Source organism: Ceratocystis lukuohia (genome assembly GCF_044167205.1).
Source record: "Ceratocystis lukuohia strain C4212 chromosome Unknown Supercontig9_pilon, whole genome shotgun sequence".
Taxonomy (NCBI): Eukaryota; Fungi; Ascomycota; class Sordariomycetes; order Microascales; family Ceratocystidaceae; genus Ceratocystis; species Ceratocystis lukuohia.
In genome coordinates, this window is record NW_027263528.1 from 496,537 (window position 1) to 524,087 (window position 27,551).

The window sequence follows — 27,551 nt, forward strand, 5'->3', positions numbered from 1 at the left end:
AAGTCAAAGAACTGGCGGATAGGGTATTATGGGCGCTTTGTATGTTTTATTGGCTTGGTAGTATATAGAATCTCATTTCTCGCTAGAACTGTATACTTAAGAAATCCCAGCAGCCTCTCCGGTCTTCCCGTCTTCCAATAGGCATTGCGCTATCCTGGATTCCAGGGTGCAAGCATCTCTGGAGATGGCCTTGTCGCGTTTGACAACATGGCGTGCATGGGGTAGGTACTGCTGCCACAGTTCAGGGTCCTTGCGGCGTACATCCGGAAACACTCGGACTATGTGCTCAAGTACGGCGAGTCTTTGTTTTTCACTATTCCCCAGACTTTTGCACCATTGCTGAACTACGCAGTGCACAAGAATAGGCATGTCAAACAGCCCAGGAGCTTTGAGTTTGCTCAGGAAACTGTGTTGTAGCAGCATTCCAGTAGCCTCTATCATGTCAAGTTCTGTTTCAAACTGCGGAAAAATAGATTTGGGGATAGATTTGGAGTCGATTTGCGCGATAAATTCAAGCAGAGCCACTGCATCCGCAGATTCTTTCCTGATTTGCTCGAGTGTACTACGCCAGGCAGTGGCTACTGCGCCTTGGGAAGGGCTATGGTAGGTTTCATCAACATGGCTATACTCAAGCAGGGTGATTCTGTCAGTCTCTCTGCCCCTGAAGAGCTGTAGATACTCGGAAATCGACATGTTGCGCGCCGACATATAATCTGCTGCTTGCATGATTGCTAGGGGGATGTGGCCGAGCTCTTTGACGAGGTCGTTTATCAAGTCACTGGTATGGACCTGTGCGTTGATGTTTGGAGACCGAAGAAAAAGGGTAGCCGACTCCTCAGGGGTCATTTCGTCAAGCTTTATTGTACTAGCTCTACTTCTAACGGCGACGCAGGCAACCGTCTTGGATCGAGTGGTGAGGAGAACCCGTCCGTTCTCGCTTTGGGGAAGAAAATGGCAAATTCTATCCTGTGTTGGAATGGCATAAAACAAACTGGCGTCATCGAAGCTATCGAGGACGAGGAGCCATTTTCCAGATTGATCGGTTTCCAGATAATGCCTCACAAGCATCTTCGGGTCTTGATGGTTGGCGTCTTGTATGCCCAAATGCTCGACAAGCTTTTGGCAGGAGCTGTGAAAGTCAGCCATGCTAGTGACTGTAAGCCATATGACGGAATAATCAGGCTTGGTTTTCTTGACCCAATGTGCAAAGCTCAAGGCTACCTGGGTTTTTCCTATGCCGCCTAAGCCCATGAGGGCAACATTCTGAAAGCCGGCGCTAGTAAAGAGTCTATTGTTTATTGTAGAGAGGATTTCTTCCCGTCCTACAAAAAAGGGGTTTTCACTAAACGGGATGTAATGAATGGATGGGGGAACTGTCACGCGACATATTAGCTCTCGAACACCATCGAGTTTATTCTTGTGCGTCGATATCAAGGCAATGTACCTGGAGAAGGTGTCCGAGAGGGCGTCCAAGGGGGTGTCCAAAGGGGCGTATCTGTAGATGTATCCATGGACGTCCTGGGGGACGACTCAGCAGATGTGCTAGCAAACATGCTAACGGGAATCTGGGTGGGAGTCGTAGGAGACATATCCTCAGACTGGAGGTCTATGCTGGAGTAGGAGGGCGAATTCATATTGTTCTGTTTGGTAACCTAGTGGAATCAATAAAGGGCAAGGTAGAGAGAGCAACAAGGCTGAAGGTGAAGGATATGAATGAGTTGGGAAAGGCTCGTCTGCATGCTCTATGTTTGATGGAGCAGGGAGTAATTCATTCGTTAGGCGATAGCAAGAAATGGGTTGTCATATGCTTGATGACATAGGAACAGAGGAAAGAGGGCTTGCATCTAGAGAGTGGAACTATGTGTGGGAGAGAGCGTCTTGAGCAGTGTGTTCTCCACTTGACTCTTATTAGCTGGGAAACGGCATACACATATGTGGTCTGAAAGGCATTGCAGCTTTGAGGCAAAGTCTAAGCTAGCACACCGATATTCATGACGACATAAACGAAAGAGCCTTTTGGTGTGATACAGTCGTCACACTGGCTGAGGATGAAGACTGTAATATTAGGCTCCAAACTATTAACATGGTGCTACCTGCCAACTAGCCAGTGCTTACACGCAGAGAAGAGCAGTGGCTGATGGAGGACCGGTGAGTGGGATATGTGTGGTGGTGTAAGGATGAGATCGCAGCGGCTGGGCCACACTAGACGAGGTTATGTATGCATACACGAGGGGATTTGGCCAATGGGCAATTAGCCGTTGCCAAATGGAGGGGCTGGCAATAACAGGAATCATGATAGTGGCTTGGCTCAAAGGGCATCGACTAGTACATGAGATCGCCCTATGCTACATGGCAATGGCAGCTAAAAGTAGTAGAACCCGGGGGTTACAAGTACATGCTCTGTCTGCCAACCCGCCTTCAAAGGGGAGTCATCCAGCGAAAGCTATCAAGAGATGAACATAAACATTTGGCCAACGGTAGCAACTCCAGGCCAGCGCGCCTCCAGGATGTTTTTTCGATTAATAATAAGGATGGCCGCTGGACATGGAGAAAAGAAGGGAGGAAAGCACGTTTGGATATGGCCAATAGCCAGATGAGCCTTTCTGGCATACTGTAGCCAAGAACCAGCACTGGAGGGATCGCTCGCGCTGCTTCCTACCGAGAAAAACGATTTCGGTCTCAGGGGCGCTATTCTGAGAATGGCGATTCACTCTCGGCCTTCTCATAAACTAGATAAGTAGGACGGGTGGTTTTCCTTTTACCACATCTGTTCAGGTGCATGCGAAAGGTTACCAAATGCAAATATAGCCACCATATCAACGAAGCAAAGCTAGATCGAAGTGCGAAGAAAAATGGCTAAGCAGGGGCCACCGTGGTATAGATGTGTGAAATTCCCCGCCAGGATCTCTGGCCTTCTGGGCTGGCGTTCTCTGGCCACGTCTCTGCTTCTCGTGCTGGATGGAGACTTGAGAACTGCCACACCTTGCCTGCATCCTCCCGCAGCCCACACTTGTCTTGTGCTTGCCCCGTCGCCTTTTCTGCTGCTCGATAGCGCGTGCTGGTTGAGATGCACGCGGTGAGGGCCAAAGCCTTCTTGCGCTCATATCCAGATATAGCTTTGGGTGCCCTGTTCATGATTTTGGAGCTTCTTCATTTTGCCCAAACCCTCTACCACCAAAAAACATTTCTGCCTTGAATTCAGGGCAAATTTTGCTTTGTGGGTCGCTCTTGGCTCTCGTGTAACGCTGGGGTCTACTTAGCCCCACTTTCCATTTATGACAACTTCGACCTTGTGCAGCGATTTTCTTTCATTTAACAAAGAACAAAGAATCTAGACTCGACAAGTGTAACGTGTATCAATGATGAGCGTCATTATCCAGACACACTTGCACTGGGCTTGTTTATTATAACTACAGTGGGCTTGCCCTCCAACCACAGCCAGCTCTCCCTCAAAGGAAGCACCTGCAAAAGCCCAGTCCTTTGCTATTAGCCCAATGCGCGCATGCTTGCATCCAGTGTCTGGCTAGGTGTGGCTCAGACGATAGGACCGCATCGTTGCACTACTTCGCCTGGTCGTCGTGTCTATCTTAGGCACAGTGAAAAGGCCTTCATAAACAACATTCCTGCATATCTAACTAGTACCGGTGGTAGCACTCGTCCACCAACCCATAATCTTAGCAGTTCCCCATCGGTTATTCGCTACTTTTTACATACGCCCACGCGAGGTCCCTTGAACATGCCTACCACAACATCGAACCAACAAAGCATAGGTGAATCATAGCACATTACTCTGTATTTTACACTCAGACGGCATGGTGTTAATGTTGTGCACGGCTAGATGCGCTCTGTGTACCTGTGTCTAATTCATGTACAGCTAATGCCTAGTCATTGAGGGCTATGCGCCAGCTACCGAGCAGGCGGTCCAAGGTAGGCAGGTAGCTTGCAGTCTAGTAATATGACTGGTTTCTTTTAGCGTGACTTGCTGCACTGCAACAAGAAGTCTTTGGTGTGACGCCCGTGCATTCATCCTACTAGCTTAGGGCTGGCCCCAAATTACTACTTGAATGTTCGTCATGACAGCGTTCAAACGCCAGAATACCCTTTTGAAGCGAGTGCGCATAACATGAAGCAAAAAGCCTTGTAGTGCCTGCCTCCTTCTCCTTGGAAAAACGGTTGTTGTTTGATCTCATAAGACTAGCCACCTAATCTACTTTTTTCTAACGCTTGTTTATCTTCCAGGCAGATGAATTGCTAGCTATCGCCCATTCGACTCTATCGGTTTGATCACGTTGGCCTTTTCCTTCTTTAGCCATTTATCATTCCCGAATTTGGCATCAGCACCACTTCTGCTTTTTCTGCTTCCGCGGCAACTTGATAGCGATAGCAATGGTGAAGACAAGCCCTGATGCAAGATCTTTTTGGTACGCTGCCAATGCTCGCCTATAGCGTGAGCCTCTAGTTCCGCTGATAGCATTTTAACCCCTGGTCCCTCAGCCAGTCCGCTATCTTCCCTTTCCCAAAAACCCGCGCGTCGTTGGATGTGAAGGGATACTCCCTACACTGAGCGCCTGTACTTTTAGCTATATGTGCTGCTAGATATCGTGCTTAGGCTTAAACGAACTGTTGCTCAGCTAGACTACGATACCAAAGCTAGGATGGCATCGCGGTGTATGCAGACCACAATTCTAAACGATATGGGGAGCTTGGGTCACTGTTTTATGACGTTCTAATTACTTGGGACGAATCGCACGACTACAGTATAGCATGCATCCTTTCAGCGTTTTGAACATGCTTACTTTTTGTGGCTATCTCTGCATGTATTTCAAAGCTGCTGCTATGTCTTGATAAAGGCTCTGGCATTCGCTGCACGCTCGGGTCTCGTAAAGTACACATTAGAATGATAGACGGCATGGGAGCAACACATCAGTTTCTAGTACTCGCAATGAGATTGGTGCTCTTTTTAACAGCCGGCGCTTATCTCATATTGCTACCAAGGAAGGTGGATCGATGCATGGAGAAGAGTTGAAGCCCTGAGCCCGGGTTTCAACATCTTTCACGAACTAACACTCATACTAACTTTGTTCTACCACACTGTGATTCACGACCCAAAAGGTAACTAGACAGAGCCAAAGCTGCATTAAAGACGGCACCAAGGCAGCAAAAGAGTCTAGAAGACTTGGGGTAGAGAGCTCTAGCATAGTTGACGATGTGACATTAAAAGTCTAGCAAGCCTATAGTTGTTGAACCCTCCCTTGCAAACGTTCGAGGCCTGGCTTCTCCCCTCCTTCTAGATATTCTAAAGTACTGAGAACCCGACAAGTGTTTCCGTTCTTTGCCCTCCCTTTGGTCTCATTCCATTGCCGATTACAAAAGAGCAGGCTGTGAAGCCTTGAACCAGTTCTTTCCTAGCTTCGGGGGTAACCTCTAGCTATTTGCCCCTTCTCGCGTCTATTGCGATCACCAACTCTTAATCGCCGTAGCACTACCGCAGCCCAAGGGGTGTGTATTCACGTCTGAGACTGTGCTTTGATAGTGCACGGACCGGGACCTACGTCCCTCTTTTCTTTCCCCTTTTATGATCCATGATGACGGCAGAGTTGTAGGTGATTAATACGCTTACTTGGGCGCAAGTGCGCCTCAATCATCCCAAATCTATCGCCACCCTCACAAAATCTACCAATGGATCCAAAAGCCAGCTCAAGCTCAGCATTGTCGTCTCCGTGACCTTGGCAGCCATAAAGTATGCTCAAATAAAAACTCAAGCTGAAGCCATCAGTGTCTGTTATGAGCAAAAGGCTCGGAGAAAAAGAGGATCTCAGATGAAGAATGGGAATGCTTATTCGATAATGAGTCAGTTCAGGACACCTCTGGCAGCTTGCCCTTTACTTTTTCGTCTAGTCTGCTCTAGTCCTATGGCAGAGGCCAAAGGGGTAGCGCTCAAGACAAACAACGACTTTGTCTCTGTGCAACAAACGACACCGATATTCACGTGGTGGGACGAGCCCAAGACAGTTGATATAAAACTATCGACATTCCGCTTCGCAGTCGGCTCGCATAGCCACTATCATAGTGCCCTTCAGAATTCTCTTATTTGGGCCTGCTGACCCCACCGACCAGACTTCATCATCTCAATGACTACTGCCACCCGCCCCGGAGTCCTGGCCATTGGCCCCCCGCCCCTTCCCAAGTGGATACACATTGCCCGATACGCAGCTACGATCCTGAGCCTTGGAGTTCTAGTTGCATCGTGCTACAGCGTCTCGCTGCTTGGAAATGCGATATACGGCCAAAGCGGGCCAGGTGGATTTCTCATATTCAACGTATGTCCATGTTCTTTCTTTCCCTTTTTGCCTTGAGTAAAAGCAAAATCACAAAGGCTCACCACATCCATCCCTCGTGGTGTATACTCTAGGCACTTCTGACAATGTTTGTCCTTGGAATCACCATCGCACTTGAAATGAGCGCCCGTCACGTCTATTGTCGCTTTGCCGTCGTTGCTGCCCTTGGGCTAGACACTATCCTCTGGCTTGTGGCATGGGCATGGGCAGCATCTGTGGCATCAACATTCCTAAATATACGCAAGTGGCACAATAGCGACAAATATGCTATCGGTCTTGCGGTTGCAGCTTCGTTAGCTGCATTGACGTGGTGAGTCTACAGAAACAGCGGAGAGGGGAGTAAAGTGAGCAAGTACTTGAAAGATCCTATTACTGATTTCACCTAGGATGCTTATGATTACTATAACTGCTGGGTTTATTCTAGCTTGCATTCGTGAGCCAAAAGGCGTGGTGAACAATGAAATACCTAATGAGGTAGAGCTACAGGAAAATAAGCCTGCCGGATATCCTCAAGCTATTACCGTGGAGGATTGGGACAGACAGGAGAGATACAATGTGATTCAGACAGTATGACGGGGTCTTTGATACAGTGTTTGCCAGAAACAGCAAGACATTCTTTGGATGATATTCTAGATAGGAAGCGGTGTGTGTTGCTCAGACTAGCCACTTACAAGCGTAGCCGTGCTCAGGCCTATAGTTAGCACTGGTATAAAACCACAAACTCCCCATCAGCAGCCCTAGTAGCAATCTTTACTTATCACTTGCTCCATTTGTTGATAAGTAGTCTCTTTTCCCAAGGTTATGCTACGCGATAACTTCCCTTTTGGCCGGTCCGCGCCTCGGCGTGACGGCCGACCATTCACCTACACTAACACCATCAACCCAACTTCAAACCCTGGCTCCAATAGTCTACTCTCTCGATATCAGGGTCTCTCCCCAGGCCGCTCCCTTAGCACTTAGCTAGTGTCTCCGGAAACAGCCACTGGGAGCAATGCCCCAAGTCACGCCCAGCCCTCTTCTTCGTATAGGTCATTGGTTCCCTTTGCCAATGGCGGCGAGCAGCAAAGGGAGGAAGTCGTGATGGACTTCCATCCTTCCGAGAATCAAGAGCAAGAAATTCAATTCTCTCCGCCAGGTCTAAACGGCTCTCTCGACAATCAGCATGATCCAAGGCTTCACCTTCGCTCTCCTTCGCCTCCCCACAAGTCTGGATATTCCCCTAACATGACAACCACTAACAGATCCGCTGCCGGAACCTGTGCTATTCCCGACTCAGAGCTGACCTCTCCGGCTGGCTTTATCAATGTGTTCCGTCTAGAGAACAGAAAAAAGACAGATGACAGTAGTAGCAGCGATAGTAACAACAGTGACGACAGAAGTGCCAGCCCCACTTCTGAAGATCTAGACAAGCTAGCCCAGATTGAAGCTACACAGATCCTCGCCCATTCAATGTCTTCAAACTCGTCAGTAGTGCCCTTCTCATCCTCGTCAGGAAGCTTAGGCAGCCAGCAATGGGATATAAATATCGACGACAGCAATACACTAGCCTATAGTGATGGCAACTTGCCAAGAGAAGAGTCACCGCCCGCTCAGAACGTCCTCGATGAGGACTTTTTGCCTTGTAATAGTGTCCCCCCGTGGTCCCTAACACGGCTTTCCTTTTGTGCCATGTCTATATGTGAGCCTTCCTTGGGCAGTGCAGCAGATAGCCAGTCAGCCAGTAGCACTAGCAATAGCGATGCCAATGCCGATATCAACAAAGAACCTCGTGAAAATAGCCCTGGTGTCCTCCCCCACCTCGACGATAACGCTTCTCCCCGCTACTCTTATACTCACGCAGCGCGGAATGCCGTGAAAGACGCATTTTCTCATCTAAAAAGTCTGGTCAACATCATACCATTACAACCGCCACCATCTGGGCCCAGTGAAACATCAACCACAGCTATGCGAAGAGCCCTCATTTCTGCTGCTGTTCAGCGTGTGGGAAGCCGCGACGAAGCTGATGTTGCACGGATATCAGGGGAAACACAGGTCAAGGGCGTGACGAGATATGACGATGTATCAAAGCCCCAAGAAGGTGACACAGAGGTAGAAGCCCTAAGTAGCAACGAAGACGGAGATAATGACGAGGATGAGACTGCAGATAACCTGTATGAATCAAGCCCCGACATCAACAGACCGCAGCCAGTCCACGGGGCCGCCCTAAATGAAAGCAGCTGCGAATACAGGGCACTACAACGACGTGTTATAGAGCTTGAGTTGCGTGTAATCATCGGTGAGCTCCAAATTGCCCATCTTGGCGGCCAAGTTGATCTATTTGACCAGATTGATGCAGATATCTTAAAGGAGGCTGTTGAGACAGGGGTTAATGTGCTAGCTATGAGGCGAGAGTATCTCCAAAGCATGCATAAGGATGTGCTATCGCCGTCATCGAGCCAGGATAAATACTGTAGTGACGGCGATTTGGACGAAGTCATGGCAGATATCAGTGACGGGGGGGGGGAGTTAATGAATCAAGCTATCCAAGTGGAGTTTAGTCTAGCCAGGCTTTAGCTAGCAGGACGGCTTATCGTATCGTATCAGTACCCAGCTTCATAGTCTTCATTTTATACACCATATACCTTATCACCACCACACCTTTGTGAATGATCTTAGCCTTCTCGACTCTTGGTATCATTCTTTATTTATGTCTATATGTGGTTCCAGTTTCTTGACTTCCCTTTCCCTTTTCTCCATCCCCAAATCCACCCATCGATCGCCCTTCATCCACGATTAACCGTGTTTCCTGCTCCACGAGGGTTGTCATCTTTATAGTCATCCCACTTTCTTGCCTTCATTGTCTCCGCGTCCGCCTTCTCCTCATTATCCTCGTCTGGTTCGGGCTTAACCATGCTGGCCGCACCTCCACCCTCAATGATGTTGCCCCGTCGCTTTTCCTCCTCTAGATACTCGTCAATCGACATGGTGGGCAGGTTGTGTCCAGGTCTGAAAACACCCTTCTTCAGGTCCTGGCGATTGCCCACTAGCGTGAACGGCTGTAGTGGCTTTCCTGCCTTTGAAAGAAGAGGGCCCCCTGGATTGCGCGACAGAGGCGCATCCAATCTCTCTGAGTAATCGGTTTCGGGCTTCCCAGATGCAGTTCGCCGCGACCGTGGGTCTCCGCCATCTGCCATTAGCGGTCCTGAAGACTGTGGCTGCGGTGGCCGCGGGGGAGCCTGGGCCAGGATATCAAGCTCACGGTTCACGCTGTCAATCTGCTGCAAGGCGTCGTGGATCTGCAGCTCCAAATTGGCGAGGTATGTCTCACGCACCAGATCCTCGTCGCCGCCGTTCTCTACGTAGCGTGGGTTAGCACGCAGAGTGGCCAGTCTTTGGCGTATCTGCTTCTCAGCTGCAAAGCTGGCCATTTTAGCATCGCGCCGGGCAGCAGGATCGCGAGCATCGATGGCACTAAACTTGTCGCGGTCGTCAAGGAAGCGTAGATACTGCTCAGCATATTGCACGCCAAGGAGATCGTAATGGTCCATCTGTGTAAGAAAAGCCTCGAATTCATCACGCGCTTTACGCACAACGCCCACGCGGGCCTCGGGGGTTGTGAAGGCTGTCTTTAGGGTTATCTCAGCCAAATGGTACTGGATGCTGAGGAACGGCAAGTCTGCAGTCGCCAAGTCATCGATAGTCTCGTTGGAACTGAACAAAGCCATATCCCTAGACAGGCGAAGACATTCGGTGAAGCCCTGGAGGGCCTCGGTGTAGGCAGCAGTCCATTCCGGTGTGTTGTATTGGAGGGAGGCAATAGAGAGCTTCCGTTCTTCGGCATTAGCAAATAGCGTCTTAAGTGAGTGGCTCTCAGTCTCCGGTGAGGTTGCCATAGCGAAAAGATGTGCGAATAATGAGCAAAATCGAGCAATACAATCACTTGTATGTGTAAAAAGAACAGCAATAACGTGCTTCACAACGTAGCGCAAGAGCTACCCCGCCAAAAATGTTCAGCTATTCCATAGATAGTTTGACGTCCTTTACTTCTTAGGGTTACATATATGTGTTGCCGCCTAGTTAGGCGGACTTATTAGTTGTAGTGAGTGCTTGTGCCACACTTGCCCCAACGCCACATTTTGACGTCGCTCAGCCACAACAAGCCCGGCTGGGGCCCCTTCTCAGCTTCACGTCTTGACGTACGACTTGGACCTTTGTAAGCTTCCCATTCGTTTACACTTTGCCAAACATTTGCAATCAAACCCTTTCTTTTTTCTTGCTTTGATTCTGTCTTTTCTTTTCTTGTCTATTTGAGCGCTTCTGCCTTTTTGTGTTTGATATTGTATTCTTAATTGCCTACTAACAACAATCCCCCTTCTTTCCTAGTCTCGCCTCGTCTTCCCTCTCTCTCTCTCTCTCTCTCTCTAGTTTACTCTTCTCTCACCCATTAGCCACCATGGCGCCCAAAATTGAACCCCACGAAATCGAAACATACTGGAACATCTTCTCCACGCGCACTGGTGGTGGCAAGTTCTTGACTGGAGAGCAAGCCGGTCCAGTGCTCAAGAACAGCGGCTTGCGTGATGACCAGCTGGCCAAAGTATGGGACTTGGCTGATGTAGACAATGACGGAAACCTCGACTTTGAGGAGTTTTGCGTGGCAATGCGTCTCATTTTCGATATTCTGAATGGCGTGCGTCTCAATTCCCTTGCTTTCTTGCCTTCATTTTCCCCCATTCCTTGAGCTTTCTTTTATCCCCTCACCACTCCCTCTAGAGTCTGGCATGGTATAACGCAGTATAGTATTGGATTTACTAACTTGCGACTCGTATAGGAATACTCGGATGTACCGGCATCACTGCCCGACTGGCTGGTGCCTGAATCCAAGGCACATCTAGTCCAAGCTGGCCGCGCTTTGACGGGAAAACAGGTGCAGTTTGAGCAGGTGGATGACGACTCGGACGACTTGGGCTTAAAGGACGGCTTCGACTGGTACATCAGCCCCGCGGACAAGGGCAAATACCAATTAATCTACCAGGAGAACCGCGACATGCGCGGCGAGGTATCATGTGAGTTTACCATGTTTCTCTTCTTTTCTTGTATTTCCTTTTCAATTGGTATACGTTAGCTTTCTTGGTATCTAACTGCTTCTTTCTTTTCTCTACTCTAGTCGCTGCCCTCGAAGACCTGTACCAATCTCTCGATGTTCCTGACACCGATATTCGCTCGGCCTGGAACCTTGTCAACCCATCAGCCTCATCTGCCATCAATAAAGATGCCTGCCTCGTGTTTCTGCATATGCTTAATTACCGCCACGAAGGTTACCGCATTCCGCGCAATATTCCCGCCTCCCTTCGCCACACCTTCGAGAGCAGTAAAATCGATTACAATGTTGACAACCAACGCACATCCCGCTGGGCTGTCAAAGCCGACGACTCCACAGCTACCGGTCGCAAGGCCAAGTTTGGCGACCAATATCTGACTCGTCTTGGGCGGAGCGGCTACAAGACTGCTGGTACCGACTTCTCCACCGAGAAGACCGGAGACTGGGAGGAAGTGCGTCTCAAGAAGCAACTGGCCGAGCTGGACGAAAAGCTCAAGCGCATGGAGAGTGATGCTGAGGATCGCAAGGGTGGCAAGCGCGATAGCAAGCCGGCACTAGTCAAGCGCGAGCTTGAGCAGCTGCTAGACTACAAGCGTAAGCAGCTACGGGAGCTAGAGGAAGGTGCGAAATCCAGCTCTGGATCAAGCCTGAAGGGAGTCCAGGAAGATCTCAAGACTATACAAGAGCAGGTTGACGGTCTGCAGATACATTTAGCCGGGCGTCAGGCCGAACTAGAGCAGTTAAGGCGAGACTTGGAGGATGAGAAAGCGCGCGCCTAGACTAGAGAAAGAGAGCGCACCACACACACAGAGAACGAAGAACAGAAAGACAGGAACAGAGAATGACACATAAGGGCTGCTTAGGCCAGAAGTCCTATCCCACTAAAAACGCTTCTTATTACACAAACTTTGAGTAAGGAAATCAAAAAGAAAGACATATAAGCATCGTAAATATCTACGCAGGCAACATTAACATTCATTGTAGGCTTAAGATTGCCTATCTCCCCCCACCTCCCATATCCTTCTGTCTCTCCCTGTCTGCACCCTTACCACTGTGATCCGTTCACATACTTCGGTGCTGAGTCCAGCCCTAGGGTCCGGCTCTTAGCAGCCCATGCCAAGATCGACGGCAGCCCTATCCAGCCTGCCCGCACGAACCCACGGTCTCTACCAGCCGCTCCAATCATAACATCAAAGGGGAAGCCCTTGACAGCCAGCTGGGACTTGCCCTGAAGGGCCAGCTCGACGTTCTTGGCCACGCCAGCGGCCTGTTTATCTGCCAACATGAAGCCAGCACGCGGCTTTGACACGATATCTCCACATGCCCATGCATCTCTAAGACCCTGGACTTGGAAGTTTTCGTCGACATTGACGTACTTGTTTTCATTCAGACTCTTTGCGGGCAGGTACTCGGAGTTTGGTGCTAGTCCCATAGTAGGCAAGTACAAGTCAGTCTCAATCGTTTCGCCCGACTCCAGCACCACTTCGGTCTTGCCGTTAGCTAGGCTGCGAGTATTGGTCACGCGTGCGTTACGCTGGATCTGCACGCCGAGGGAGGTGATTTCCCGCTCGGCTGTACTGCCGATAGAATCTCCGGATAGCAGCGTATCGCCGGCTGTCAGCAATACGACGGTCTTGTCTTTATGGGCGTAACGAAGCTCGGCACTTGTCTCGACTCCGGTTGGGCCAGCTCCTGCAATTATAATGTGCTTAGCAGCAGCGACACGCTTTTGCGTAGCGTGTAGAGCAGCTAGGGTTTGGCTGTAGTTGTCCTTGTCGTCAGGGCCCGTAGCAACAGCCTTCCATGGGGTCTCAATGTCAGAAGTAGCCGCCCGAGCGCCACTAGCTAACACAAGGTAGTCGTAGGAGATTTTTTGCGTGCCAGTGCTAGTCTGGATAGAGGCCGTCTTGGCGGAGTCGTCAATACTAGAGGCAGTGCCAACAAGAAACTGGAAGTTTGCTGATGGGTATGAGGCAAAGCCGGGCTCGATCGGATGAAAGAGTTGGTCGTCGCGGATGGCCTCGGGAACGACGGCACGGATGGCGGCAATATTCCAGTAAAACTGGCTGCTCTATTGCATACGATTGGCCGTTAGAAGGCACAGGGAATAAGAAAGAAAAAGGGACGAAGACAAGACACAAGAAACGGAACTGCTAGTAAAACTCGCGGCCATGTATGAACTTACCTTGGACACCAGAACAACCTTCAAATCAGGGCTTTGCTGGCGTGTGTACTTTAGCAGTCTATGCGAGACAGCTAGGCCAGCGTAAGAAGCACCGACAACAACAACCGTCTTGACCATCGTCAAGGACTTTGCAGGAAAAGAATTTGAAGCGTTATATCGAGTGAGGGCAACTAAGGGCAGTAAGACAGCTTAGATGATGGAGAAATCGGAAGAGTTGCAAGTTTATTTACGTGCATTGGCCTGGTATGGATAAGACCACCTTCTTATATAAGGCCCTCCTTCTTATACGTCTCTTCCACAGCATAGTTACCTAGTACGCTTGTCCGCTGTACGTCTTATCTGCATGTCAGCTCGGACATTTCCAAGCCCCGAATCAAGCAAAAAAAGACACAGCCTACTTCAAGGCCCCTAACATTCCCCCAAGATTAAGCACGTAGAATCAACTTCCCTCTGCACTTTTGTAGCTCAGGACGAGGATGACAGCTAGACTCGTGTTCGTCTCTACGGCATAACCTATTGTTTCGTGTGCATCGGCGCTTATGGCCTTCGATCAGGTATCTTTTAGCTTTTCTAAGCCATGTAAGCCGTGCAAGTTGTTTCGGACTTTCCCCGGCCGCATATCCGATGATCCAATTCCGTCTCCGCGAACGCCAGCCCACTTTTCGTGTAAACGAAGGCTCCCCCGCTAGAAGACGGCTAAACTTGGTTGAAAGAAGACCGACCTAGTGTGGCTGAACCCTAGCATGGTGTGGCGTGCATTAAACCCTGGGACACTTCTGTCCTCCTTTCCCCAACAGTGGGGGTGGGGATTTCTGCGCTTGCAAAACAAGATCCGGAGCATGATGGAGACTAGGCTTTCTTGAAACGCAGGAAAGAGGGGGAAGGGAGAGCTGGGAGGGAAGGTGGGAGAAAGGAGAACGAGGGGAAAACAGCTAGGGACTACTTTTGCTGTTGACTAGGCCGAGGCCAAGACTAGGTTAGCAAACAAAGCCCCTCAACCTCAACCAAATTGAATCCTTTGAGGAAAGCTCTTGTTGATTTAGGGAAGCAGTGGTAGTTTCTAGATTCTGACTTTCTGAATTTGGCCTAAGATTATATTTTGACTCGACTTGACTTGATTTTATCTTTTTTCTTCTCTTTTCTTTTCCTTTTTCCCCCATACCTACTACCCACCCAACTCTGACACCACCTTCTCTCTCCTTGCTTTGTTGCTTCACCACAAATACCCCTACGACTATTTTCACCATGCCGCCTGCTACCGTTCCCCTCTCACCCGAATTCGAGAAGGCTATTGCCGACTCCAAGAAGCTGACCTCCAAGCCTAGCAACGAGGACATGCTGGAACTCTATGGTATGCTGCCTTCCATACCACAAACATGTGTACATTGCACACGTCGCCCATGTTCTACTTATATCTCACCTGCGATTCTGCGAGTATAGTTTGCAGATAGATGCATAGGGCCTTTTATGGCTTGCCGTGTAGCATGTCACCTGGACAAAATGCAAGAAGCAAGATGACTGACATTTTCTGGAATGGGAATTTCTATGTTTTAGGCCTGTACAAGGTTGGCACTGGCGAGAAATTTGCCGATGCGACTCCTCCCGGCATGTTCGAACTGAAGGTGTGTATATTGTCATCACCATGGCTGTTGTTGCAACCGTTGCCGCTGCTTTCACTGCCGCTTCCAAACGCCCCTCCTGGCTCGCTTCAATAGGTCATATGCAGGCGTCATAATGCAGAGCAGCCAGCCTCCCAGTGCCTGCATGTGGCACCATAATCACTTGCGGGAGAGCGTTTATTTTTCCTCTTTCAATCCTCTTACAAGCTTTTCATATGCTAACACTCCTGTTTTCTTCCCTATAGAACAAGGCCAAGTACAATGCCTGGGATGCTGTTCACAAAGAGGGTATCTCTGTTGAAACTGCCCAGAGTCGCTACGTCGCCAAGGTCGAAGAGATGAAGGTGACTTACGGCTATGACGAGAACAAGGTCCCCGAGACTGTTGGTGCTTAAATCAAACACAGAGCGCGAGCAATCAAAATGGACGAACGATCGACCCCATCCATACCAGGCATTCTAGTACCAGAAAGACCAATAAATAAAGATAATAGCATCCATGCACACACCCAAAAAAAAGGCTGTATGACAACATCCTTTCTTTGCTTGCTTTTGCTTCACTGATATTGGGGACAAGAGCAGAAGACTACAAAGATCTCCAAAAAAAAAAGTTTGGTAACAAGCGTTGTGGAAGCCTCCCCACACAGCTCATTGCGGCCTGGTATCGGCCAGGCTTCCAGCCCATTTCCTCTGTGTATTCTAGTTTTTGGTGCAGTGTAATAAAGTTAGAGAGCAAACGTAGAGTGGGTGACACATGGCATAGTTAGGCCAATACTAACCGGCAGAACTGGAAGGAACTTCGTTGTTCTATTTGTCACTTCCTCTGACGTTGCCCTAGTTTGGAAGGATGATAAATGCCAACCAGACAAGCTTATTTGCCTCCCCCTTTCCATCCCTGCAATCTACCCTGTTTCCCTAGACTCGCCCTCATCTCCTTATTTACAACAACTTACAGCTCATCCTCTTCTACCTCCATTCTCTCTTCCTTTTTCTTCCCTCCTTAGTTAGACCATCTCCATTTCTTTGGCCCACGGTTCTCTTGAATCTTGAAATGCTTCATCCTCTCTAGTTGGTCTCTTTTTTTCTTTTTTTCTTCCTTATTTTACCCTTCAGATCACGGCGGAATTTTATCATCATCATAAATCCCAAAATCCCGGGGCACAAATAGCCTGGCCCTCTCGTAAAACCAAAACAAACCCGTGCCGGGCGAGCCACTAATTGATTTGTCTCGACAATTTCACGATCTTTTTTCTTTCTTTTTTTTCTCTCCCTTGTTTCTCTCATAGGAGGTATTTTTGATCTTATTTTTTTTCTTCCATCTCGACGGCAAAAAAACCCCTAATCGATCGACCACGTATCATCGTCCATCGCCGGATTTTCGTTTCTTTTTTTTTTTCCCTTTATTTAATCTTTTTTTTTCTAGTGTGGTTTCACGTGCTGAGCTAGACAAGACACGCCAATTGGGCTTTCCTTTTTTCCCCTGGATTTTTGGTTTCAAGCAGCCTTGCCTTGCTCTGCTTTGCCTTGAGCAGCCAGTATCGCATTGCCTAGAGATCACTTCTTGCACGAAATCGAACCCCCTTCACTCCGACTCTATCTTTGAGTTTCCTGTTGATCAGCTGTGCCTCCAATACGCACTAATCTTTCTTGCTCTCATATCGCCATGAGGCTTTTGCCGTTGTATATGCTCCTTGGAGCTACTGCTCTTGCTAGGGCTGCAGGCGTCGCCGACCCTCTGCTTGAAAATGAAGAAGAAGAAGAAGATGACGAGTACCAGAAGCCGGTTATGACCGTCTTCAACCACCAAGAGGTCCCTCCTATGTTTGAGTTGACGCCCGAAAACTACGATCTTGAGGTGGCAACGCACAAGTACATGTTGGTAAAACACTACAGGTGAGTAAACGTAACCAAGTAGTCGCTGTTGTGCCATATCCTCTCAAAGCCACCCATTGTCTCATCTACCAGCTAACCCCTCTGTGTGTCCTTGTCCCTAGCCCATACTGCCATCATTGCCAAGCTTACGCCCCCGCCTTTCAGACGACTTACGAGTACTACTGGACTACGAAGTCCTTTACCGAAACCTATGATTTCAAGTTTGCCATGATCAACTGTGTTGCCTACTTCGACCTATGCGCCAAGAAAAAGGTCACGTCGTACCCCTTGACCATGCTGTACAAGAACGGCGAGCTCGCCAACAACATCAAGGGTGTCAAGAACGTCACCTATCTAAGCAATGCTATTGAAGAAATACTCAGTGCCGACTTCCCAGATACTCGCCCTGCCCAGCTAACCCTTCCCGAAGCTGGCGATGCTGAGTCGCCCGACTACAAGGCCGGCTCGCAAGAAGTTCTCAACAACCCCGCCTCCGACGACAAGACTACCGACAACCAGGACTCCAAGATCGACAGCTCCAAGCCCGTTCTCGTTGTTTCCGATCCCATCAAATCAAACGACGTCAGCAAGCCTGCTTCCAACGCCGTCGCTGTTATCAGCCCCTCCAAGCCTGCTGGCCCTCTCCCCAACCGCAACGGTCTTTCTGTTTCTTTGGATGCTATGAGCTTCGCAAACCAAGTTGTTGCCACACGCGAACCCTGGTTTATCAAGTTCTACGCCCCTTGGTGCCATCACTGCCAGGCCATGGCTCCCAATTGGATGCAGCTGGCTAAGAATATGAAGGACCGCCTCAATGTTGGCGAGGTTAACTGTGAAAAGGAGTCTCATCTCTGCTCTGATATCAAGCTTGACGGCTACCCCACAATGCTGTTTTTCCAGGGTGGCCAACGTGTCGAGTACGATGGTCTTCGTGGCTTAGGTGATCTTACTCAGTATGCCGAGCGTGCTCTCGAAGCCTCAACAGGCGTGCCTGATCTTGATCTGGCTGCCTTTGAAAAATTGGAGGAGAAGGAAGACGTCATCTTTGTCTACTTCTACGACTTTGCAACGACCAAGGAAGACATGGAGGCGCTTAACCGTCTTCCTCTCAGCTTGATAAACCGTGCTCGCGTCGTCAAGACAAATGACCCAGCTATGTACAAGCGCTTCAAAGTCACTACCTGGCCTCGTCTAGTCGTCTCCCGTGAGGGTCACCCTACCTACTACACTCCTCTTACCCCCGGGGAAATGCGCGATGTCCGCAGCATGCTCAACTGGATGAAGTCGGTCTGGCTGCCCATCATGCCCGAGCTGACAGCTTCTAACGCCCGTGAAATCATGGACGGCAAGATTGTGGTTCTGGGAGTGCTAAACCGTGAGGATCAGGAATCCTTCATCGGGGCTGTACGTGAAATGAAGTCGGCCGCAAATGAATGGATGGAAAAGCAGATCCAGCTATTCCAGCTTGAGCGCCAGGAACTGCGCGATGCAAAGCAGCTACGGATTGAGGAGGCTGAGGATCGTGATGACCAGCGTGCGCTACGCAATGCCAAGAACATCCGTATCAGCATGGATATGTCTAGCCGCAAACAGGTTACCTTTGCCTGGGTGGACATTATCTTCTGGCAGCGCTGGCTGCGGACGACGTATGGCATTGACATTAAGAATGGCGACCGTGTGATTATCAACGATGAGGACGTACGTATCTTGAGCCCTCTCCCTATTCCATCCCGACCTCTTCAACTAACCTTTTTCTTTGACAGAACCGCCGCTACTGGGATACCACCATCACTGGCAACAACATTGTTCCCTCTCGCACTTCCATTCTGGAGACCATCACCAAAGTCACCGCTTCACCACCTCTCATCAGCCCCAAGTACACTGTTGGCAACGTGCAAAAGATCTTCTACCAGCTCAAGGTTACCTTTGGCGAACATCCTTATCTCTCGGCCCTGGCTATTATTGCCTCTTTTATCGGGATGGTCTCGTGGTACCGAGGCCGCGGCCATTCGCTTGCTGGACGTGCTCGCTCCATGAGTCTCGCTGCTGAAGTCGGCAAGGCTCGTTCTGAGGGCAGTGGTCTTCTTGGCTCTGCTATGGGTGGTGGAAGTGAAACAGTGGGCGGAAAGCAGGACTAAAGACTTTTGGCCAGATAAGGAATGATTTTGATGCTGCTTTTTTGAAGAGAAATGAGGAGTAAAGAGAAGATAAATGGGGAAGGCAATATACACCTTTTGTTTTTTTTTTTCCTTATTCTTGCTGCCTTGTTTTTTGTTTCCCTTGAGTCTCTTATTTTTTTTCCTCCTTTTTCCTTCTCCTCATTCTCTTTCATTCTTGTTTTTTTTTTGCTTTACCTTCTTGTTCTTGGCTTGTTTTTTTTCTCCCTTTACTTCCTGCTATTATTTTAACGAGATGGAGTTTGTACTGTAATGAAGATGATGCAATGCGTACCCAGCGCCCCCAAGTCCAACAACAAGGTCTTCTTTTTTTTTTTGGTTTCCCCCTTCCTACGCTCCTTGTTTTTCTTGATCATAGCTCTCTCCCATTGTTTATTAGTGTATATCTTATTTTCCTGGTTCTCAATGCTTTTTCCTCTTCGTTTTCTAGGTGGCGATAGCTTCTTTAGTATTTTTTTTTTCGTCTTTCTTTACTCATTATTCTTTCCAAGCTTATATAAATGGCCGATGTATTGCTTCCGCCTTATCTCGAACTTTTATTCCTTTTTCCACCCTGTAAATATTTGACGTTTCATCTAGTCTCATGTGTATAGCTCATCAGTTAGCGTGTTGAGCGCTAGCCCTTCGACTGCAATGTCAGCGACATCCACCAAGAAGTTTAAGGGCATCTCCACCAGCGTTCCGCGCACCCGGCCTAGCCACTCCTTGACTTCGGAAACGCCACCAGGGAACTCGGACTTGACGACATGGCCATAATCGACCTTGCTCTCCTCCTCTGCCTTCGCTTCGTCATTGTTGCTCTTCTTAGGCTCAACGCCAGGAATGCGGAAGTGCTTGGAGAAGAAAGTTTCGTAGTCCTTCCATGTACGCACGGCATCATTGGGCACATTGTGAAAGACCTTGGTAAAGACCTCAGTGTTGTTGCTTGCGACGCCCTGCCACAAGTTGCGGAAGTCAGCGCTTAGTGGATCAGCAACCAAAGCATCAGCAGCCGAGCCAAAGTCGTAGGTGTTGATACCAGCATCAACTGGATGCCAATTTGGCGTAGGTCTTGCGTGATGCTGCGGTGGCAGCAAGCCCAGATGCTTACGGAAAATGTAGCGTCTGAGCGATGCAGCAAAGCGAGAGGCTACAAATCTTCTGCCGTTCATAGTAGTTTCAACAGGCGTTGGATCCTCAATAATCACAGCAATTTCGCTGTCATGGTCGCCGCACTGGCTGCGGTCATTAAGGTTGGCACTGCCACAAATAACAGTGCGGTCATCAGCAATAAGCAGCTTGCTATGCACGTAGAGCTCTTCGCTAACGAAAGCATCAATTTCAGCATCTTCGGGGCCACCCCATGGAATGGTGTCGAGCTTGCTCGGGGTATCCATATAACAGGAGGAAATCGTATCCCATGTGCTAGACTTGCTAGCAGTAGCATGCTGGTAGCGTTCGTATTGGGATGAGCCATGAGTCCCCTCACCACCGTCTCCATAGCCAGCACCGACGTGATCGTCGTGTTCACGCCGAGCACTTTCGTATGAAACCCCACTTTCCCTCTCGGCTTCTTTCATGATATTGGAGACATTGATGCGGTCATAGTTGCGCAAGTTGTAAAACCGAATGTACTTGGTGGGGTCCGTAACACCTCGCTTTCGAGCCGTTTCCATGATGCTGTGACCTCCACGGCTAATAGAGGCATATTGGAACTCCATAATGGCGCGAGTACCTAGAGCGCCATCAGACTTGAGATCGCCAGCAAAAGCCGGCACAGCGGGCATGATGACAATAATTGAAAAGTCCTCGTCAGCTTGGTGGGCACGGACGATTCGGTCGGCAAGAGCGGCACCGATTTTGTTGGACACAGGGTGTTGTTCATCACTGGTAGCGGTGATGAAGAACTAAAATCGCGGTGTAAGTGGAATGAAAGAATGGGACAACAAGAGACATCGCATTAGAGTGAGAATATAATTTACCTGGTTTTCGATGTAAATGAAGTGCTTGGCCTTGTGAATAGTGTCAATGTAGGCGTTTGCAATAGAGTGCTCTATGTAACAGTTGTGAGACCACTTAGAGGCACTAAATGAAGAAAAGCAGAAGTTAGTGAAAGAGATAGGAAACATGAAAATATAGAGCGAGCTTGCCTTCTCAACAATTGAATGCGAGGAACTCTGTCTTGCGAGCCTCCATCCCCTTCATCGCCCTCTCCGTCAGACCATACACCCAGCTTGTTAAACTTGGATTGCATTTCGCCGAGGCCGCGATGAAGCATTTTGCTGATGTTGTGACTGGCGTCTTCTTGACCAGACGAGGCGCTCATACTAACACGCTCATACTTTCCGGGGTTCTTGATGCTGTACTTGTCGTCGTATAAGAAGTTCCACCGCTCCGAAAAGTGCTGCAAAAGGCTGGAGGTTATAGGGCCATTGAGACAGATGCTGACGTCGGTCCACCCCATACGGGAAGTCTTAGTACGATCAAGCTTGTTCTGATTCCAGTCCTTTACATCAGCAAAGTCAAACACACGGGCATTATTGTAATCTTGGCCAGGGAAGACAATTTCGTCAAGATCAGCAGGATGAGCATCTGCAATGGGGTGGTCTGAAGTATCCCAACGGCCAAAGCAGGCGTCCAGGCCGCCCATGAAGCCAATATGGTTGTCAATCAGACACAGCTTTTCATGATGGGCCCAGTACAACACGACATCATCGCTGGAGCCATAAAGCTCTTTGAGCATATTTCCAGGGAGCTTGGATAGGCTGGCGGTGTCTAGCTTGCCACTCTTGAAGGTATTCGTGATATTTGTCTTCAAATCATAGTGGGTGGGCGTATGATCGGGGTGGCGGAAAACAGAGATGTTAGGGTGCAAAGACTCAAGGTGTCGGCGGGTGTGCTGTAGAAGCAAAAATTCAAAGTTGCATGTTAGTTTCGAGTAGAAATCGGTATTTTTTCGCGCCTTAAATACACCTTACATTTGAGTCCACTACGAAAAGTTCATAATGTTAGCATGGACAACCATTCTGGCCAGGGGGCAGTGGAAACTAGAGCACGAGCACGACTTACACGTCAAAGCGGCTTCAACCTCGCGGTACACAATAATCTTGACCTTGACACCTCGCTCGGCTGCAGCCTTGAGCATGTTGTCCAAGCGATAGGGCTCGTTTTTGCTTGGTGGGCGACGTAAGTAAAGCTCAGGGCTCAACCACCAGTCTAGAATGTAGATGCTCTCTCGGGCCCCTACATGAGGGTGAAGGATAGATCACTGGAAGTTAATATACTAGCGCCTTGATAAAAATTACGGTAGGTCGACTTACTCTCCAAAGCCTCAGATAGCGCCCAGAAATACGAGCAACCGTCAACATACCACTTTACATCTCCGGTTGTCGGGGATACAAATGACTGGAAACGATTATCACGGTGAGGCTCAGGGTGCAGCGATGTGCAATCATAGCCTAGTGATGTATGCGAGTGCTTCTCTTGACCCCGGGCATTGTTAATGGCCCGCTCAGCCTTGAGAAATAGGGCATGCATACTGAAGAGGGAACAGGCCTGGGATAGCGAAATAAATAAGAGAGAGACAATGGAAAAGAGTGTTAGAAGTAGGGGTCACGAGGGAAAGGAAGGAGAGAAAAATCAAAGGAAAAAAAAAAGAGATGCAAAGTCGAAGGTGGACAAAGAAGACAGAATTTCTAAGTCAAACAAGCTGAGGAAGGAGGGGTCAGCTTCTGATATAAGAAAGGGATGGAACGCGAGCCCAGCCAAACCTAGCCTGAGATTCTCTGCACTTCCCCCCCTTGGGCTGGCAGCTAATAGCTCCCCGGAACACAGGGAATTTCCAGAAAAAGAAGGAACAAAGCCAGCCCGAGCCCCACTACTGTTCGGATCTCAGGATGAAGCAGCAATCAGGGAAGGAAAAAGATATAGGATCCACAATCACCGCGCTCATCACAAGCCCGAAGCTGGGCCACTCTTGGAATAGGAAGGGACAAAATGGAGAATGAGACTCAGGTTTTCTTTTTGGCAAGTTCTGTCTTTGTTTTCTGGGAAAAGTGACCAAGACAGGAAGAGCTTACCCCTCCTTCCTCCTTCCTTAGCCCGTACGACCAACCACAAACAAATAGACCTGCCGTTGATTATTTCGAGCGCCTGTTTATTCTCCTACGCAGTGTCATACAGCGCCTTCACCCATGTGAGCTTACCCCCAGAGGGTGCAGGAATCCAATAGACTTGGAAGACATGATAGCAGCGGCAATCATGGGGGCCGTAAGGCACTTTGAGATGCGAAGGAGGCCTCTTCCACACAAATTTATACCTGTCTTTTCTCTCTTCCTCTGGGCTTCCGGATATCCCCCTGCCCCGCCCTCACTTTGGCCTTGTTAGAGTGCAGTGCATATACGGAAAAGCAGACACTAAACAATCCCAGCTGAAAACGATAAATGGACAAGACAAGCACAAGGTCTGTTACGCTTTTTCTGTCATGCCTGCTTCGTCCGTGTGTCTTGAGCTGACCACTTATTGGCTTAACAGCACTAAGCTGAAGCTGCAAGTGCAAAATAGACCCTAAATGCATTTAACCCTTGGCCCCTGGCTTCATTATCGGCCCCGCTCTTAACTACCGCCAAAATTGACGAAGCTTCGTAAAGTGGACTTCAGGCCATTGCTGAACCATCTGGTAACACTTTTATCGGGATGTTTTCTATTCTCGCACTCTCCCCTTTGCTATCTCTATATAAATCTCTTAGCCAGCTTTGTTCTGCTCAGAACTTCTTTATCTTATTTCACTTTAATTTTTAGGAACGCCGAACTCTCGCCTGCCAGAAGCCCTTCCATCTCTTATCACCTCCACCTTAGCCTTGCGTCTTACCACTGTTGTCCTCCTGCTTGCGCTGTCTTACATACCCGTTTCCTTCCTCTCCTTTACAATGGCCCCGGTTGTACGGCTGTTAAACCCTGACACAGACAGTAGCCTCGTTCCGTATCTCGCCGCCCTGCACGCAAATTGCATAACTTCGGACCATACCATTGCGACCTTCTTACCGCCATTATCACACGACAAGCTGCTGACATGGTGGAAGGATAGCATCAGCGCTGTAGTGCGCAACGAAAGTGTTATGTTTCTTCTCTTCGATGAAGCACCACCGCCGATGCCAGGGTCAGCTGACATGTCGTCGCGCTTCCCATTAGAGCAATTCAAAGGCTCTAATCTAATGGGTGTTGTGATACTAGCCATGCTCCGTGCCGAGACTGGTCCGTTTCGAGCGCAGGTGGACAAGCTACTGGTTAGCCCCAAGTTCCGCCGGCGAGGCGGCGCAACAGCTTTGATGAAGGCTTTAGAACAGGAGGCTGCCAAACGCGGCCAGACACTACTGGTGAGTCCCCTCATTACATAATTCTCTTGTCTTCTCCCATTTCTCATCTTATCCCGGTGGGTATACGCATTATATACACACATGCATGTGCATATATCTTCCCCCAGCTCCTCCATTCTGAACTACTCCATATCTCCCCTTTTTTCTTTTACCTTTTTTCTTGGCAAAACAACTTACCCGTTTCTCTCTTTTTCTCTCTACTTTTCTTTAAATCAAGATGCTCAACACAGAATCCGGCAGCTCTGCCGAAACCCTCTATCGTCAACTCGGCTGGACTGAGGTCGGTCAGGTGCCCAATCACGACATAAGCCCAGATGGCGGTCTACGGCATGCAACATTCTTCTACAAACAGCTATCAAAGTAGCAGATAGTATGCAGAGCAGTGAAGAAATTAAATCCAGGTGAGGGGAGCCTTTTTAGATGATTCTTTTTAGAGGAAAAGAGCCGGAAGAAACAATGGCAAATGGCCAGACAGGAGGTAGACATCAGCAATCCGGCCTTTGAAACTCTAATGATGTACTCCAGATTATTGAAGGGCGAAAACATTCCCTTGTGAACAATAGAGAAGAGAAAAAGAACCAGAACCAGATTAACGAAAAGTAAGACAAATACAGAACAAGCAAATGTGAAAACAAAATAAAACAATGAAAAAAAAAACCGCCCATCACATCTTCAACTAGCCAAGTATCGGTGTGTAGGGGAAAACGGTTACTTGTACACACAGAAACACAAGCATATATAGGAGAGCCATTCCGCTCCCTTAGTCTGATTCATCCTTAACTTCCGGTGCTGAGTATGGCACCCTTTCCACCAAGCCCTCAGACTCTGTTTTAGCACTCCCAGTGTTAACTTGGGTATCAGTAGCGGTAGTCATGGCCACAGCAGCCGGAGCATGGCCAATGGCAGCATTCATGTGCGAATGGGCCTCAGCGTTGGCAGGAGCGGTCTTAGACTTCTTAGACTTCTTCTTCTTGGGGTTAGGCTAGACGGAAGGAAATTATAAAGTGTTAGAAGTGAACTCGCAAAATTGACCTCATACAAGGCCAAAAAGAAAGAAAAAGGAAGACCTACATCATGCCACGCCCACACGGGACGGAAACTGTCCATAAACGACACATCTTCCCAAAGGTTGGGATACAGCCAAAGGCCTGGTGGCACCAAAAAGTATGTAATGCAAAACAAAATCACACGGAAGATGGCCATAGCAAAGAACAATCCCAGAAGGCCCAGGAAGCCCCAACTCAGATAGTATACGCCCTGACGCAACTTCAAGGGCCACAAGGGGTAAAGCACCACCAAGAAAATCAGCACCAGCGCAAGAGCGGCATACACCTTGCGCATAACTTGGCTTCCCTCCCATAGCCATACATAATACATATCGTCAGCCGCATCCTGTTGCTGAATAATCGACACGGTCCACTGTCCCTTGATGCGCTTAGTCTTCTTGTTGCCGTGGTTATGACCGGCATGCGGATCAGACTTTCCTACACGCAGGGCCAGCATAGACATAGGCAGGAGTTTAAAGGCATTCTCAAGCGAAGCGCGATCGGTAATTGCTGGGAGGATGGGGTTCTTTTTACGGGCTTTTTCATAGGCCGGGGTTTGGAGTGCTCGGAGCGCACGTTTGACTAGATGAAGGCAAAAGAAGCACGATAAATGTTAGCCTTTGTTTTCTGCAGTCTCTCTCTATGAAAGTTAGAGTATAAACAATAAATTTACCTTTAAACATATCCTTTCTCTCGCCGTTGAGAATTACAGTACGTGGCTTCAGTGACTGGCCGCGCAAAAACTTGGCCACGGCCAGAGCTGCAGGATTAGGCGGGCCCGGTACAATAGGCTGCGGGCCAGCTTGCCTCTGCTGCACAGCATGCTGTTGTTGTTGCTGCTGCATCATTTGCTGCATGTATTGGACTTGTTGGGGAGAAGGTGCGCCTTGGGGATTAGAGCCTTGTCCTGCCTGGCTACCCTGAGGCGGCGGAGGAAGAATGGGATTACCGTTAGCGTCCAACGGCATAGGAACGAGCTGGCCATTAGGGCCCATTTGCACGGGAATCTTCTCGCCATTGGGCCCATGTTGCATAGGTATCGGGATTCCGTTTGGACCCATCATCATGTGGACAGGTTTACCATTCGGCCCCATCATCACGCGTTTGCCATCGGGACCCTCAACTACACGGATAGCAGAGTTACCGGGAGCAATGGATTGGCCTCCTGGCAGTATCATTCTGCCATCAGGACCTCGGGTAAGAGGAATGGTCTCTCCGTTGGGGCGGACAGCTACCGGGCCGTTTGGGGTCATGCGCACAGGCATAGGCAAGCCATTGGGAGGTAAAGCGCTTCCAGCACCACCAGCACCACTAGCGCCAGCGTCAGCGCCAGCGCCAGCAGCGCCAGCAGCGCCAGCCTGTTGCTGCTGGAGAGCAGCCATACGGCGCATGTTTTGTTCGTAAGCCTGGCGCTTGAGCTGTTCAACAAACTGGGGAACAGTCATGCCGTGCTTTTGGGCCTCGGCAGCCAGTTGACGCTCCATAGCCTGAATCTGCTCGGGGGTAGGCTGTGGTCTAGAGCCAGGAAACGAAGGCATTTCCTGGCCGGCAGGAGGGCCCTGAGATGTAGGGGGGGCGGACATGACGATGAGGAAGCGATCGAGGCTAGTGTTGAATTGAAACTGAAGAAACGAAACGGCTTATCGAGTAGAAAGAAGAAGAGACCAAATAGATTAGCCTTATTGCGACTGTTGAAAAGAGAAGAAAAGCTTCGATAACGAAGAGAAGTGGGAAAGAATGGAAAGGAATGGAAAAGAAAACTTTCCCCTTCAAGAAGAAAAGAAGGAAAGGTTAGGAAAAAGACAGATACACAGTGGGGAAGGCGCAAACGAAAGAAGCAAAAGAGCTGAAAAGAACACGAATGATGAAAGGGCGAAAAAA

At 49.1% G+C, this 27,551-nt stretch overlaps 10 protein-coding genes across 10 annotated transcripts; 5 read left to right on the forward strand and 5 right to left on the reverse strand.

Moving 5' to 3' along the window:
• Positions 1–96: 96 nt before the first annotated feature.
• On the reverse strand, positions 97–1,634 carry HOO65_090109 (putative disease resistance RPP8-like protein 4; the record flags this gene model as incomplete). The annotated part of the gene is made up of 2 exons (XM_071004516.1): positions 97–1,322; positions 1,445–1,634. 2 exons carry the CDS (start codon positions 1,632–1,634, stop codon positions 97–99), a joined length of 1,416 nt encoding a protein of 471 aa, XP_070855995.1.
• A 4,790-nt stretch (positions 1,635–6,424) lies between these two features.
• HOO65_090110 (uncharacterized protein) lies at positions 6,425–8,891 on the forward strand (the record flags this gene model as incomplete). Its single annotated transcript, XM_071004458.1, has 3 exons — positions 6,425–6,648; positions 6,725–6,771; positions 7,318–8,891. The coding sequence occupies 3 exons, from the start codon at positions 6,425–6,427 to the stop codon at positions 8,889–8,891; spliced, it is 1,845 nt and encodes a 614-aa protein (XP_070855996.1).
• Positions 8,892–9,100: 209 nt separating this feature from the next.
• Positions 9,101–10,210, reverse strand: HOO65_090111 (uncharacterized protein; the record flags this gene model as incomplete). The annotated part of the gene is made up of 1 exon (XM_071001605.1): positions 9,101–10,210. One exon carries the CDS (start codon positions 10,208–10,210, stop codon positions 9,101–9,103), a length of 1,110 nt encoding a protein of 369 aa, XP_070855997.1.
• A 560-nt stretch (positions 10,211–10,770) lies between these two features.
• On the forward strand, positions 10,771–12,197 carry HOO65_090112 (Actin cytoskeleton-regulatory complex protein END3; the record flags this gene model as incomplete). Its single annotated transcript, XM_071004529.1, has 3 exons — positions 10,771–11,007; positions 11,149–11,383; positions 11,485–12,197. 3 exons carry the CDS (start codon positions 10,771–10,773, stop codon positions 12,195–12,197), a joined length of 1,185 nt encoding a protein of 394 aa, XP_070855998.1.
• A 266-nt stretch (positions 12,198–12,463) lies between these two features.
• Positions 12,464–13,720, reverse strand: HOO65_090113 (uncharacterized protein; the record flags this gene model as incomplete). The annotated part of the gene is made up of 2 exons (XM_071004551.1): positions 12,464–13,480; positions 13,604–13,720. The coding sequence occupies 2 exons, from the start codon at positions 13,718–13,720 to the stop codon at positions 12,464–12,466; spliced, it is 1,134 nt and encodes a 377-aa protein (XP_070855999.1).
• Positions 13,721–14,848: 1,128 nt separating this feature from the next.
• Positions 14,849–15,617, forward strand: HOO65_090114 (acyl-CoA-binding protein; the record flags this gene model as incomplete). The annotated part of the gene is made up of 3 exons (XM_071004605.1): positions 14,849–14,954; positions 15,158–15,225; positions 15,468–15,617. The coding sequence occupies 3 exons, from the start codon at positions 14,849–14,851 to the stop codon at positions 15,615–15,617; spliced, it is 324 nt and encodes a 107-aa protein (XP_070856000.1).
• A 1,267-nt stretch (positions 15,618–16,884) lies between these two features.
• HOO65_090115 (Thioredoxin domain-containing protein) lies at positions 16,885–19,231 on the forward strand (the record flags this gene model as incomplete). The annotated part of the gene is made up of 3 exons (XM_071004462.1): positions 16,885–17,114; positions 17,216–18,791; positions 18,857–19,231. The coding sequence occupies 3 exons, from the start codon at positions 16,885–16,887 to the stop codon at positions 19,229–19,231; spliced, it is 2,181 nt and encodes a 726-aa protein (XP_070856001.1).
• A 620-nt stretch (positions 19,232–19,851) lies between these two features.
• Positions 19,852–22,786, reverse strand: HOO65_090116 (Phospholipase D1; the record flags this gene model as incomplete). The annotated part of the gene is made up of 6 exons (XM_071004443.1): positions 19,852–21,156; positions 21,232–21,261; positions 21,426–22,148; positions 22,228–22,238; positions 22,319–22,492; positions 22,570–22,786. The coding sequence occupies 6 exons, from the start codon at positions 22,784–22,786 to the stop codon at positions 19,852–19,854; spliced, it is 2,460 nt and encodes an 819-aa protein (XP_070856002.1).
• Positions 22,787–24,177: 1,391 nt separating this feature from the next.
• HOO65_090117 (uncharacterized protein) lies at positions 24,178–24,988 on the forward strand (the record flags this gene model as incomplete). Its single annotated transcript, XM_071004598.1, has 2 exons — positions 24,178–24,624; positions 24,842–24,988. 2 exons carry the CDS (start codon positions 24,178–24,180, stop codon positions 24,986–24,988), a joined length of 594 nt encoding a protein of 197 aa, XP_070856003.1.
• A 396-nt stretch (positions 24,989–25,384) lies between these two features.
• Positions 25,385–27,253, reverse strand: HOO65_090118 (Translocation protein SEC62; the record flags this gene model as incomplete). Its single annotated transcript, XM_071004491.1, has 3 exons — positions 25,385–25,606; positions 25,696–26,252; positions 26,344–27,253. The coding sequence occupies 3 exons, from the start codon at positions 27,251–27,253 to the stop codon at positions 25,385–25,387; spliced, it is 1,689 nt and encodes a 562-aa protein (XP_070856004.1).
• Between the last annotated feature and the right edge of the window lie 298 nt (positions 27,254–27,551).